The 16,566-nt window shown below is 46.6% G+C and overlaps 1 protein-coding gene across 1 annotated transcript in view; it reads right to left on the bottom strand.

Annotated features, from left to right (window-relative positions):
* The window catches only part of LOC144821699 (CD5 antigen-like), a 303,084-nt gene that overhangs the window by 160,309 nt on the left and 126,209 nt on the right, over nt 1-16,566 (bottom strand). The window contains exon 2 of the mRNA XM_078678917.1: nt 5,320-5,640. Coding sequence (XP_078535043.1) covers nt 5,320-5,640 — 321 coding nt within the window. The remainder of the gene's footprint in view (nt 1-5,319; nt 5,641-16,566) is intronic.

Below are 16,566 nucleotides of genomic sequence, written 5' to 3'. Positions count from 1 at the left end.
ACAGCTTTGACTGATAGAAAGATTATGGAGGAAAAACCCCTCTCCAGCATACCTCTCACTCCTAAGAGTCAAACGGTCCTCCTGAAAGAAACACATCTTTAGGGAAAAAGGCAAATTATTTTGCAGCCAACTTGATCGCTAGAAGAACAGACATAGGGAGCTCTTAAGTATAATCAGACAACAAACCACCCATATATCCATACCTGAAACAACAGCCACCATCCAATGCTATGAAAAATGTAACTATCTCTTTATCCAAGACACATCTTTCCCAACCCAGACCACTTGCTCCGTTATCTCTCAAGATACCATAGAAACTCTCCCCAACACCTAACTATAGTCTGGAGTGCCACCACCCCCGCCAAAAAAAAACAATGACAATGATCAACTACCATTTTGAAAACAATGCTAAGTAGATGGACTTCAAATCGATGACAGAAAGTGACATCTTCAATATAATTGCACACTTGAAGCCCACATCCCATACTGCTGATCCCCTCCCCTCCACCCTGGTACAGAAGCTCAACCATATCATCTCCCTGTTTTGGACTAAAATTATTAACACCAGTCTTTCATGCTGCCCTGTACCTAACTCCCTCCAACTAGGCCAGGTCACACCCATTTTGAAAAAATCAATGAAGGACCCAAACAACTTCAATAATCTCAGACCTATCACCAAACTGCTGTTCCTAGCAAAAACACTGGAAAAATGCGTCCTGCTTCAACTCAAGCAACGCATACACAAATTCAACCTCCATGACACATTCCAATCAGGATTCAGAAAAGGCTGCAGCACTGAAACCACTATGCTCAATATAGCGGATGACATTCACAGATCCTTGGATGAAGGTGACTCCTGCCTCCTAACCCTGCTTCATTTACCTGCAGCATTTGATCGTGTAAATCACCCAGCTTCATTCATGACACCCAGGAACCACATAGGTATCAATCCCACAGTACTGAGATGATTCACATTCTAGCTGAAGTGCCGCTTTCAAAAAAAAAATATCAACAGACACCTCTCAAAGCCCGCACCAGTTCCACAAAGTATACGTCAAGGTTCAATCCTCTCCCCATCCCTCTTTAATCTCTTCATGGAACCCTTCACAATTATTCTAAACCAAAACAGATTGAAATATCACTTATATACGACAACGGTCAACTCTACTACGAAATCAAATCACCCAATGACATCTGTTGTCTGAATTTCATACCACGTAAGATACAAACCTGACTCGACAACAATAATATAAAGATCAACCCCCAAAAGACCGAACTACTACTCTTGTCTCCTAAAAACAAACCCTTACTAATTTAAGAATGGCTCAGGAATCTGAATCCTCTAAAATTTCTCTCTCAATATCAAACTCTGTAAAGTCGTTGGATATAACTTTTGACAAAAACATGCAAATGAAGCAGCACCTCAACAACTCAGCCAAAAGAGCACTCTTCATACTGAAACATCTGAACATATTGAGACATCTAAGAAGAGACTGGGCACTGAGAAGCTCCAACTCTCCTCTTCTCATACCTCCCAAACTAAATAGGGAATCCTTACAGGCACACTCCTTCTCAGGCAATGCTTTGAAGATCTGGAAATAGCTCCCCAAAATGCATCAACCCCATATACAAGGTATCGTTCCCTCCTGTGGTGATGCCACGTCCGGGCCAGTCTGGACTTGATTTGATGTGTGAGCCATGGTGGGCCTCATTTCAGGCCGGAGGCAGCGGACAGCACAGGGCCACAGACACATGGCATTGATGACCCCAAGACCATCACCTCGGAGGCCATCCAACATCTCAGAAGAAGGGCTCCCGGACCTGACCGGACACGACCAGCACAGAGTTAGTGGCTCCTGATCCACAGCAGCCAGCATACGTACCGGGACGAGGACTTGCGGTCCACTGAGGTGGGTCCACGTGGACTGAGCGGGTCCTCATCGAGGTCCATGGGGAATGTGGCAGGGGGTTGCAGGGGACAGTGGAATGTGTCCTCCAGGGCATGATTCAGAGGTCTGATCTTATCCAGAAACAGCAAATGGGAGAGTGGAAAGTGACAGCCTCGTTGCTACCACCAATTTGGTGTAATCTGCATGAGGATAAAAAACTACCCCCTAGTACATAGACTCAGACGCCACAAATGTTCGACCAGAGGGTGTCTATGAATTTTGGGGAATAGACTTAGTGGCACCGGGGCTGAGAGAGGATGCAGTCTGCGTTGATGCTGGTACACTGATATGTACTCCGCCATTGCTAATTCAGGACTCTGTGACCTACTGGACCGCAGTGTGGGCAAGAGGCTGCGGTCTGCAGCCACGTGTTGTAGGCTTGCGATGCACAGAGTTAGGAACACCAGGGCAGTTGTCGGTAGTGCTCGATCACCTCATTAATGATGATCCTTTTTCCCTCCTCACTGCAACGCTTCATCCTCTTATGCCTCTCCTTGTCTTCAATGAGATGTACTTTGCCTTTGAATAATCGATGTCCAGTTCCATTTCTGTGACCTACTCGAGAGCAGCTTAGGCCGCGGGCAGTAGTCCGCGTGGGCCCACATGCAGGTGTGGATGTGATGCTATGCACAGACTTGGTGGCACCACATCAAAGGGAGTATAGTGATTTCAAGTCAGCCATAAACATCGTCCTCTGCCATGGTGTAATCAAGACTCTGTTCCAAATGTGTGACCTACCAGTCCACTGTATCAGCCGGTAGAGTACGTAAAAGAGAAAGGAGTACTGCGCACCTTGCTCGCAGAGGCTGTGATGGTCGTAGAGTGTTGCCAGGGTCGCGGACATCGGGCTTGGAGCATGCTCCGGCACGTTGTGAGCCCTCTTCGACACACTTCGGTGTCGGCAGGTGGGCATTGTGGTCTGGGTGTGCAGGTGCGGGTAAGACAGGTTAGGGGACCAGCGTCCCGGGGTGCAGCAGGCACAAAGAATCACAAGCAACCCCGTTTTCACAGCGACGGCGTTAGCCTCATGGGGAGGGTGAAAGTTTCCGCCCTGGCAGAGATGTTGGGCATCCCGTAAGAGGACTATGCCCACAGCTACATGCCTTTTATTCATACCTCTAAACAAGGCTGGCTTACACCCGGCCAGCCCACTCTGCCCACCCTTACAGGGGGGAACGTAACAAGCTACATTTCCGCAATCTTCTCCACTGGCTAGGGTGACATGGTTGCGTCCACTGTCCACAACACTCCAAACACCATTACTGTGTGTCGATATGAATATGTGTGTGTGGTCTGCATACCACAGTCTGGCCCTCACATCCACTTCACACTTGGCATTGTGTACATTCTCATTCATTGGTCACTTGCCTCCTTCGCACGTGTCTGGTCCCCACCTCTTCTGACATTCTGCTACTGTGTTGCTGAGGTGCCATGCTGTTGATGGCTAATGTACATGGCTGGGCCACGTTCCCACACTCAGTTATGCTGTCGTGTTTGATGGGTGTGCATGTTGTATGTGAGCTTGTAACATGTGCATTTCCTGTGTTGTGAGTTGCATGATTGTGGAGATGAGGTGTGTGGTGTGTGATCATTTGGTATTTGGCCAATGAGCAGTGCATTTCCATGGGTGCCATCCTGGTGGCGCAGGTTGATGATGGACTAGCGGAGGTGTATGCATCATGCACACTGCCTGGGTGGTTGGCGGCGACGCTGGCGGAGATTCCCCGGTGGTCTACTCGTACCAGAACATTGATGGGATATGTGCGCTTTCTGTTGCGCCTATTATATGCAGTGTTACCAGGGGCACAAGTGGGACATGTGTGCAGTCAATTGCCCTTGAACAATGCAGGAATTCAGCTGTGCTTTACTTGGTTTCTGGCTGTTCGAGCACAGTGTGGGGGAAGAATTGGTACTGGGGTACCAAGCTGATGGTGCCATGATTGGATTGCCCTGCCAGTATGACTCCGCCGACTTGGGCAGTTGTTGGTTGGAGGGTCCCAAAGGCTAACAGCGGCATCATGTCCAGCAGCTTTGTCTGGCGTAGGATGTTGATTGTCTGCTATGTTGGTACCGTCAGCAGGTGGCTAATGGTGGGCAGGATGCAGAGGTGGGTTGTCCCTTTGAGCCTGTACAGGGCAATGACATTCTCTGGTGTTGGGTTTTGAGGTTGGTGCATTTTCTGGGGTCGCTGTGTTTGTCTGCGCTGCCTCAGTGTTGGTCCGGGGGGTGGTGGGTGTCTGGGGGGTACTGAGGGTGGTGGTGGTGGGTATTGTTGCCCTCTTGGATGTCCGGCCTGCATGTTCAGTGGCTCCATGGTGTCTGTTGTTCTTCAGGTGTGGCTGTGGACTGGGCTCCCTTTTGTGGTGCAGGATTGGTCCGACTTTGCACCAGGTCAGAGCAGGTGATAGTTTCCTGATGCTAACGTGACTTATCGCATGTTTTGTGGTCGTATCACCGATCTGGCTGGTCGTTGAGAATGTTGCGGAGTGGTGTTGTTGCGGCTTTTTGTATGGGAACGGCTACTCTGCATCTCATTAGCGATAGTTCCCGGGGTCGTCTGTGGCGATATTTTTCTGCGGCTGCTGTCGCGGGTAAACTGGTGCTATGGGCTGTTAGCACCAGCTTGTGAATGGGGTGATAAATGTATTGCAACTTTGGCTGCAATAATGTGCTTTTAACTCGGCGATGACTCCTTGAGAATATTTCCCATCGAGTATCCTCCAGTGTAAGACCTTTGCAAAGGTCTGATGTAGAGTTGATAATCCAAATTTCAGTGTCAGATTAAATATCTAAGCTAAAATCCAGAATAATTACTTTAAGAGAGGTTGCATTTCGAAAAGATGATCATCCATTAATAAAAGTCTATATATCATAAAGATATGACTGGACACAAAGGGAGGAAGAGGAAAAGGACGTGGAATTATTTCAACATTCAGACCTAGATCCTTTAGAGTAGATATAACTCCTTCATCAATCCCATAGAGATGGCCAATTTTTGCAGAATCTAAGTCTGGGGTTATAAATGCAAAAACATTGAATATAAACTTCACTTTTTGAATCTATAGAGTATGCCCACTATTAGCAAAGATATTACAAACTAGGTTTTAGAAGAAAAAAACATGTTTCAAGAGGGCCCCAAATGGAAGGACAATAATCGGGAGAGCCAGATCTTTATTGCCAACTGAATAACTTTCCTCCTGGTTAGAATTCGGGTAGTGGAAGAGAATGAAGAGTTTGTGTAGAACAAACCCGCGAAACACAAATGTGACACGCCAAAAGTGTCAAATTTACTCCAATAAGTTTCCACCCACATTTTGACTAAATGTCTGATTTGTCTGAATTACTTTGTGGGATCTGACGCGATTCTTACCTGTGCACTGTACGGACGCATCCCTTTTATTAGCACAAGATGTGTCTGGGCTGGAGCTGTAGGAACACTTTAACACGCTGGACTCATCTCCTCTGCAGCCCACATTGGATATTCTAGGAAACATTTTTGGGGGGACTCCAAAGACAGACCCTCCAGGTGCTGAGATTGGCGCTCCGCACCCCAGCTGTCTGCAGACCACTGCGGCATCGTTCATATCCCAAGACAAGTCACAAATTGTTCCTTCTATGGAATTTATGGTAACCAGCACAACCCCGGCACAAGGAACCGCAGCATTAGAGAGGCGAACGACATCTGAATCAACTGCAAAGAAACAGAGAGAAATGAAAAGTTTACCTACATATCAGACCATAATAGTATATATTAAGTGCAACTCCCAGCACAGTGCCCTCATATCAATCTCACCCAATCACAGGGAGGAAGGGAGGAGGGTGAGAGAGAAAATGAAAGAGACACAGAAAGATAAAGATAGAGCAGGAGGTAGAGAGAGGAAGAAAGGGTGAAAGGGAAAACAAGAGTAAGCTGGAGAAAAAATAGAGTGAGACCAAGAAAGAAAGAGAAAGAATGAGAGAAAGTGGGGAGAGAACAAAGAAAGAGACAAAGAGAAAGGATGAGAGAAGATGCGGTGAGAATAAGATAGAGACGGTGAACAGGTAAGATAGAGAGATGGATATGGAGTAAGAGAGAGGTAGAGAGGAACAGGGACCAAGAGAGGGAGGAATAAAGGGAAATTAAGAACACAAGAGCAGGGTTTTTAAATGCAAATTTGTAACTATAACGTCCCTGAAACCTATGTTTTTTTCAGTGAATTTCAAAGGTTTTTTAAATGCTAATTTCTAATTATAATCTTCTTTAAACCTATAGTTTTTTCAGTGATTTTAAATTATCACTTTATTATGAACCTAGTGAAAACAGCCGATATCCCCATTTGTCCAGTAATAGCTTCCACACAAAAAAATTTGTCACACATGAGAACAACAACTAACGGTAATACATACTTAGCGCCAAAGGTACTACTAACTCAGTGCACTGTAAGTTATCTCCACATGGCGTTATTGAGGCAGAATTCAATAGACAAAAACACATTGATCCGAGTGCGGTTTCCCCGTCCCACTCATCATCGCAGGGTACGTACACGCTGAGCGCCAAAGGTACAACTAACTTAGTGCAACATAAGTCGTCGGGAGGAAGAGTGAACAGTTTTATGTCAGAAGTGAGGCATACTAGCACTCGAAAATCACCCAAAAATACTTATAATATAAAAAGAACAGAAGAATCGAAGTACATTAATGATTTCAATCGGGTGATTTTGAAGATGTGGACATAAAATATGTGAAGATACTTTCGCATCGAGAAATTGGATCCTATGAACGACCCTAAAACCTACATATTTCAACAGTGTATTCCATAAATGTTTCATTTTTTGTTCCATAAACCTACTCTGCGGTCAGAAGAGCTCACAAAATTTAAATTGAGACATGTTTTATTGATTACAGAGAGAATTGTACTCTATGTCCTCGAACTTTGTCAATAGGAAGTGACTAAAAAATTCCTTAATGTCTGTGCTGACTACTGCACCCGAGAGGTGGAGATGTGATGTGGCAGAGATCGTACTTGCACCTTTCTTTATAGCTGGACGAAGTTACCAATAAATTATCACTGAAATTACAAATACATCTATGGAGTGGTCACTACAACCCTTTATGATAAAATATTTTGTGTATAATTTCACATTTGGCGTCCGACCTCGTTTCTTCTCCCTCAGCATTAGGCACTATGGGGCTTATTTATGAGCCCCAGCGTCACTTTTGCGCCACAGGTGCATCATCTTTTTGTGATGCACCAGTGACGTCAAATGCGCCATGTTGCGCCATATTTACAAAGTGACACATCTAGGAAGGAGGGGGTGGTGTCGCAAGGAGGGCGCACTGAGAAGTGGCGCATCGCTGTTATCAGGCAGCAAAGCGCCACTTCTCGTAAATGAGGCCCTATATTTTTACTGCCACCACTTGAGCTGGTCTCCACCCACCTGGATGTCACCTCCAACTCAGCAGAGCTCCCTTACTGAGCTATCTACATTTACTTTTTCTTTTCTAGGACTCTCATGGCCACAAGCCTTTTGAGCTCATCATCAAGCTCTTTCATTCTCATCTCATGTGCCAGGATCAATCGTTTCCTCTTCCAGTGCATACGCATTCTTGCTGACCTCTGCCTTTACCTGGAGCCTCATGACCTCCAACTCATGATCTCAGGCCCTTTACCTTTTCTTTAAATCCTCTGGAGAACAATTCCTGGAAGAATGATTGCTGCCAGCCACAGAGGCTGCTCTCCCAATAGGCAAATCCTGGGATTGGTGGCTGCTCTCTGGCACACCCCCATCTGCATCATCTGTCTCCCCGGCTTCTCTGGCCTCCCACCAGGCACTCAAGGCCTTCTGCAGCTCCTCATTCCTAGAAGCGCTTCTAACGGGGCATCCAAAGTGTGTGCAAAATCGCTTGTGCAGCTCTACTTTGTAGGTATGCAACATGTCAATGCTAAACTCCCATTCTGCTTCTTCTGCCGGTTTGCCATTTTGCAACATGGAGCGTGGATACTTCTAGGGTCACATCAAAAACAGAACTAAAATTAAAACACAGTATTTGTTTGCATAGTTGTCTGCACTAAACTAGTGATGTACACCTATCACTGAGGGTCACGTACAAATACAACATCGAATCATCACCGCTGACCAACAATGTTAGAAATGGGGCTCTCTAGGTGGCAGAGATAGGTAGCTTTGTCAAAATAGTGACCCTTGCTTCTAGTCAGGGTAAGGGGGACACATACTTTAGATAACCCCTACCCAGCCCCTGGGTAGCTTGGTAGGCTTATCCCAAAGGCAATGTGTAAAGTACTTGTACTCAAAATACACAGTAATATAGTGATAATACCAGAAATGGACACCACACCAGTTTAGAAAAATAAAGTATCTATCTAAACTCAACAAGACCAAAATGACAGCAAATCAAACATAAAGGTAAAAAAAAATATGAATTTTAGAATAATTACTGCAAAAATAAAGGTTGTAGAAAACAAATAGCTCTACCTGGGACTATTGCAATATCGTGACAGGAATAAAACCACAGTACGACGCTGACCGCGAGAAGTGCAGCATCAGGCACTGTGTCATACAGACCCCAAAACAAACAGTACAGTGGAAGCTAAGTCTATGACAATGCAAGGCATCATGGAGGTGTGGTGTCAGTGCCGAGGTCAAAGCCGGCTCCCCGACTGCAACTGGGGAGGCACAGCATCATATCCACGAGGAGCCAACATGTCATGTCCAGGACAGGGGAAGATGTTAGCGTTGGCATTGAGGCATCAGTTCCAGTGATGATGCAAAGTCAGCAATTTTTTGGGAGTCACCCTCAGCAGTTATGGGCACCATGATAACAGGATGCAAGCTCTGTCAATGAGGGACTTGGTGTGAGCACTGGCAAACTGCAGGCATCCGCAGGCATTGAATTGCGTTGGAGCTGCGGTGCAGGCCAGGCGGTGCATCACGTACTTTACGAGCGGTGCCTTAGGCCTTGGTACAGGTCACAGCGCCATCTCTGATGGTGCCGGACACAGGTTTGCTTACTTCTCTTATGTTTCTTCCAGGTGCCAACAGCTGGAACAACCTCCAGAGGCCTAAAACTGGAATAGGCAACTCTCAGCAATAGAGTACAAGGGGAGACAAAGCACATCACATTTTGACAACGTACCCTTGCAATAGCACATCAAACTTTTATACCAAACACTTGCCAGCCTGCCAGGATGGGCTATGATGCGTGTGAGTTTCAGTAGCACCATAAATACATCAAAGCCATCCTGTGACGCGAGAAACTAAGTACAACACACTTTGATAAATGACCCTCGCCATAGCACATCGCACTTTGATAACTGACCCTCGCCATAGCACATCGCACTTTGATAAATTACCCTTGCCATAGCACATCGCACTTTGATAACTGACCCTCGCCATAGCACATCGCACTTTGATAAGAGACCCTCTCCATAGCACATCGCACTTTGATAACTGACCCTCGCCATAGCACATCGCACTTTGATAACAGACCCTTGCCATAGCATATCGCACTTTGATATCTGACCCTCGCCGTAGCACATCGCACTTTGATAACTGACCCTTGCCATAGCACATCCCACTTTGATAACTGACCCTCTCCATAGCACATCGCACTTTGATAAATGACCCTCGCCATAGCACATCGCACTTTGATAAATGACCCTCGCCATAGCACATCGCACTTTGATAACTGACCCTCGCCATAGCACATCGCACTTTGATAACTGACCCTCGCCATAGCACATCGCACTTTGATAAGAGACCCTTGCATAGCACATCGCACTTTGATAACTGACCCTCGCCATAGCACATCGCACTTTGATAAATGACCCTTGCCATAGCACATCGCACTTTGATAACTGACCCTCGCCATAGCACATCGCACTTTGATAACTGACCCTTGCCATAGCACATCGCACTTTGATAACTGACCCTCGCCATAGCACATCGCACTTTGATTAATGACCCTCTCCATAGCACATCGCACTTTGATAACAGACCCTCGCCATAGCACATCGCACTTTGATAACTGACCCTTGCCATAGCACATCGCACTTTGATAAATTACCCTTGCCATAGCACATCGCACTTTGATAAGAGACCCTCTCCATAGCACATCGCACTTTGATAACAGAACCTCGCCATAGCACATCGCACTTTGATTAATGACCCTCTCCATAGCACATCGCACTTTGATAAGAGACCCTCTCCATAGCACATCGCACTTTGATAACAGACCCTCGCCATAGCACATCGCACTTTGATAACAGACCCTCTCCATAGCACATCGCACTTTGATAACAGACCCTCGTCATAGCACATCGCACTTTGATAACAGACCCTCTCCATAGCACATCGCACTTTGATAAATGACCCTCTCCATAGCACAACCCACTTTGATAACTGACCCTTGCCATAGCACATCGCACTTTGATAAATGACCCTCGCCATAGCACATCGCACTTTGATAAATGACCCTCGCCATAGCACATCGCACTTTGATAACTGACCCTCGCCATAGCATATCGCACTTTGATAACTGACCCTCGCCATAGCACATCGCACTTTGATAACTGACCCTCGCCATAGCACATCGCACTTTGATAACAGACCCTCTCCATAGCACAACCCACTTTGATAACTGACCCTTGCCATAGCACATCGCACTTTGATAAATGACCCTCGCCATAGCACATCGCACTTTGATAAATGACCCTCGCCATAGCACATCGCACTTTGATAACTGACCCTCGCCATAGCATATCGCACTTTGATAACTGACCCTCGCCATAGCACATCGCACTTTGATAACTGACCCTCGCCATAGCACATCGCACTTTGATAAATGACCCTCGCCATAGCACATCGCACTTTGATAACTGACACTCGCCATAGCACATCGCACTTTGATAACTGACCCTTGCCATAGCACATCGCACTTTGATAACTGACCCTTGCCATAGCACATCGCACTTTGATAACTGACCCTCGCCATAGCACTTCGCACTTTGATAAGAGACCATCGCCATAGCACATCGCACTTTGATAACTGACCCTCGCCATAGCACATCGCACTTTGATAACTGACCCTCGCCATAGCACATCGCACTTTGATAACTGACCCTTGCCATAGCACATCGCACTTTGATAAATTACCCTTGCCATAGCACATCGCACTTTGATAACTGACCCTCTCCATAGCACATCGCACTTTGATAACTGACCCTTGCCATAGCACATCGCACTTTGATAACTGACCCTCGCCATAGCACATCGCACTTTGATAACAGACCCTCGCCATAGCACATCGCACTTTGATAACTGACCCTCTCCATAGCACATCGCACTTTGATTAATGACCCTCTCCATAGCACATCGCACTTTGATAAGAGACCCTCTCCATAGCACATCGCACTTTGATAACAGACCCTCGCCATAGCACATCGCACTTTGATAACTGACCCTTGCCATAGCACATCGCACTTTGATAACAGACCCTCTCCATAGCACATCGCACTTTGATAACAGACCCTCTCCATAGCACAATCCACTTTGATAACTGACCCTTGCCATAGCACATCGCACTTTGATTAATGACCCTCGCCATAGCACATTGCACTTTGATTAATGACCCTCTCCATCGCACATCGCACTTTGATAACAGACCCTCTCCATAGCACATCGCACTTTGATTAATGACCCTCGCCATAGCACATCGCACTTTGATAACTGACCCTTGCCATAGCACATCGGACTTTGATAACTGACCCTCGCCATAGCACATCGCACTTTGATAAATGACCCTTGCCATAGCACATCGCACTTTGATAACTGACCCTCGCCATAGCACATTGCACTTTGATAACTGACCCTCGCATAGCACATCGCACTTTGATTAAAGACCCTCTCCATAGCACATCGCACTTTGATAACTGACACTTGCCATAGCACATCGCACTTTGATAACTGACCCTTGCCATAGCACATCGCACTTTGATAATGACCCTCGTCATAGCACATCGCACTTTGATAACTGACCCTCGCCATAGCACATCGCACTTTGATAACTGACCCTTGCCATAGCACATCGGACTTTGATAACTGACCCTCGCCATAGCACATCGCACTTTGATAAATGACCCTTGCCATAGCACATCGCACTTTGATAACTGACCCTCGCCATAGCACATTGCACTTTGATAATGACCCTCGTCATAGCACATCGCACTTTGATAAATGACCCTCGCCATAGCTCATCGCACTTTGATAACTGACCCTCGCCATAGCACATCGCACTTTGATAACTGACCCTTGCCATAGCACATCGCACTTTGATAACTGACCCTCGCCATAGCACATCGCACTTTGATAAGAGACCCTCGCCATAGCACATCGCACTTTGATAACTGACCCTTGCCATAGCACATCGCACTTTGATTAAAGACCCTCTCCATAGCACATCGCACTTTGATAACTGACCCTTGCCATAGCACATCGCACTTTGATAATGACCCTCGTCATAGCACATCGCACTTTGATAACTGACCCTCTCCATAGCACATCGCACTTTGATAACTGACCCTCTCCATAGCACATCGTACTTTGATAACTGACCCTCTCCATAGCACATCGCACTTTGATAACTGACCCTCGCCATAGCACATCGCACTTTGATAAATGACCCTTGCCATAGCACATCGCACTTTGATAACTGACCCTCGCCATAGCACATCGGACTTTGATAACTGCCCCTTGCCATAGCACATCGCACTTTGATAACTGACCCTCGCCATAGCACATCGCACTTTGATTAATGACCCTCTCCATAGCACATCGCACTTTGATAACAGACCCTCGCCATAGCACATCGCACTTTGATAACTGACCCTCGCCATAGCACATCGCACTTTGATAACTGACCCTCGCCATAGCACATCGCACTTTGATAACTGACCCTTGCCAGAGCACATCGCACTTTGATAAATTACCCTTGACATAGCACATCGCACTTTGATAAGAGACCCTCTCCATAGCACATCGCACTTTGATAACAGACCCTCGCCATAGCACATCGCACTTTGATTAATGACCCTCTCCATAGCACATCGCACTTTGATAAGAGACCCTCGCCATAGCACATCGCACTTTGATAACAGACCCTTGCGATAGCACATCGCACTTTGATAACTGACCCTCGCCATAGCACATCGCACTTTGATAACTGAACCTCGCCATAGCACATCGCACTTTGATAACTGACCCTTGCCATAGCACATCGCACTTTGATAACTGACCCTCGCCATAGCACATCGCACTTTGATAACTGACACTCTCCATAGCACATCACACTTTGATTAATGACCCTCTCCATAGCACATCGCACTTTGATAACAGACCCTTGCCATAACACATCGCACTTTGATAACTGACCCTCGCCATAGCACATCGCACTTTGATAACTGACCCTCGCCATAGCACATCGCACTTTGATAACTGACCCTCGCCATAGCATATCGCACTTTGATAACTGACCCTCGCCATAGCACATCGCACTTTGATAACTGACCCTCGCCATAGCACATCGCACTTTGATAACAGACCCTCTCCATAGCACAACCCACTTTGATAACTGACCCTTGCCATAGCACATCGCACTTTGATAAATGACCCTCGCCATAGCACATAGCACTTTGATAAATGACCCTCGCCATAGCACATCGCACTTTGATAACTGACCCTCGCCATAGCATATCGCACTTTGATAACTGACCCTCGCCATAGCACATCGCACTTTGATAACTGACCCTCGCCATAGCACATCGCACTTTGATAAATGACCCTCGCCATAGCACATCGCACTTTGATAACTGACCCTCGCCATAGCACATCGCACTTTGATAACTGACCCTTGCCATAGCACATCGCACTTTGATAACTGACCCTTGCCATAGCACATCGCACTTTGATAACTGACCCTCGCCATAGCACTTCGCACTTTGATAAGAGACCATCGCCATAGCACATCGCACTTTGATAACTGACCCTCGCCATAGCACATCGCACTTTGATAACTGACCCTTGCCATAGCACATCGCACTTTGATAAATTACCCTTGCCATAGCACATCGCACTTTGATAACTGACCCTCTCCATAGCACATCGCACTTTGATAACTGACCCTTGCCATAGCACATCGCACTTTGATAACTGACCCTCGCCATAGCACATAGCACTTTGATAACAGACCCTCGCCATAGCACATCGCACTTTGATAACTGACCCTCGCCATAGCACATCGCACTTTGATAACTGACACTCTCCATAGCACATCACACTTTGATTAATGACCCTCTCCATAGCACATCGCACTTTGATAACAGACCCTTGCCATAACACATCGCACTTTGATAACTGACCCTCGCCATAGCACATCGCACTTTGATAACTGACCCTCGCCATAGCACATCGCACTTTGATAACTGACCCTCGCCATAGTATATCGCACTTTGATAACTGACCCTCGCCATAGCACATCGCACTTTGATAACTGACCCTCGCCATAGCACATCGCACTTTGATAACTGACCCTTGCCATAGCACATCGCACTTTGATAACTGACCCTTGCCATAGCACATCGCACTTTGATAACTGACCCTCGCCATAGCACTTCGCACTTTGATAACAGACCCTCTCCATAGCACAACCCACTTTGATAACTGACCCTTGCCATAGCACATCGCACTTTGATAAATGACCCTCGCCATAGCACATCGCACTTTGATAAATGACCCTCGCCATAGCACATCGCACTTTGATAACTGACCCTCGCCATAGCATATCGCACTTTGATAACTGACCCTCGCCATAGCACATCGCACTTTGATAACTGACCCTCGCCATAGCACGTCGCACTTTGATAAATGACCCTCGCCATAGCACATCGCACTTTGATAACTGACCCTCGCCATAGCACATCGCACTTTGATAACTGACCCTTGCCATAGCACATCGCACTTTGATAACTGACCCTTGCCATAGCACATCGCACTTTGATAACTGACCCTCGCCATAGCACTTCGCACTTTGATAAGAGACCATCGCCATAGCACATCGCACTTTGATAACTGACCCTCGCCATAGCACATCGCACTTTGATAACTGACCCTCGCCATAGCACATCGCACTTTGATAACTGACCCTTGCCATAGCACATCGCACTTTGATAAATTACCCTTGCCATAGCACATCGCACTTTGATAACTGACCCTCTCCATAGCACATCGCACTTTGATTAATGACCCTCTCCATAGCACATCGCACTTTGATAAGAGACCCTCTCCATAGCACATCGCACTTTGATAACAGACCCTCGCCATAGCACATCGCACTTTGATAACTGACCCTTGCCATAGCACATCGCACTTTGATAACAGACCCTCTCCATAGCACATCGCACTTTGATAACAGACCCTCTCCATAGCACAACCCACTTTGATAACTGACCCTTGCCATAGCACATCGCACTTTGATTAATGACCCTCGCCATAGCACATTGCACTTTGATTAATGACCCTCTCCATAGCACATCGCACTTTGATAACAGACCCTCTCCATAGCACATCGCACTTTGATTAATGACCCTCGCCATAGCACATCGCACTTTGATAACTGACCCTTGCCATAGCACATCGGACTTTGATAACTGACCCTCGCCATAGCACATCGCACTTTGATAAATGACCCTTGCCATAGCACATCGCACTTTGATAACTGACCCTCGCCATAGCACATTGCACTTTGATAACTGACCCTCGCATAGCACATCGCACTTTGATTAATGACCCTCTCCATAGCACATCGCACTTTGATAACTGACACTTGCCATAGCACATCGCACTTTGATAACTGACCCTTGCCATAGCACATCGCACTTTGATAATGACCCTCGTCATAGCACATCGCACTTTGATAACTGACCCTCGCCATAGCACATCGCACTTTGATAACTGACCCTTGCCATAGCACATCGGACTTTGATAACTGACCCTCGCCATAGCACATCGCACTTTGATAAATGACCCTTGCCATAGCACATCGCACTTTGATAACTGACCCTCGCCATAGCACATTGCACTTTGATAATGACCCTCGTCATAGCACATCGCACTTTGATAAATGACCCTCGCCATAGCTCATCGCACTTTGATAACTGACCCTCGCCATAGCACATCGCACTTTGATAACTGACCCTTGCCATAGCACATCGCACTTTGATAACTGACCCTCGCCATAGCACATCGCACTTTGATAAGAGACCCTCGCCATAGCACATCGCACTTTGATAACTGACCCTTGCCATAGCACATCGCACTTTGATTAATGACCCTCTCCATAGCACATCGCACTTTGATAACTGACCCTTGCCATAGCACATCGCACTTTGATAATGACCCTCGTCATAGCACATCGCACTTTGATAACTGACCCTCTCCATAGCACATCGCACTTTGATAACTGACCCTCTCCATAGCACATCGTACTTTGATAACTGACCCTCTCCATAGCACATCGCACTTTGATAACTGACCCTCGCCATAGCACATCGCACTTTGATAAATGA

The sequence above is a fragment of the Lissotriton helveticus genome, chromosome 2_2, assembly GCF_964261635.1.
Source record: "Lissotriton helveticus chromosome 2_2, aLisHel1.1, whole genome shotgun sequence".
In the NCBI taxonomy this organism is placed as follows: domain Eukaryota; kingdom Metazoa; phylum Chordata; class Amphibia; order Caudata; family Salamandridae; genus Lissotriton; species Lissotriton helveticus.
This window is presented reverse-complemented; position numbering and strand designations above follow the sequence as displayed.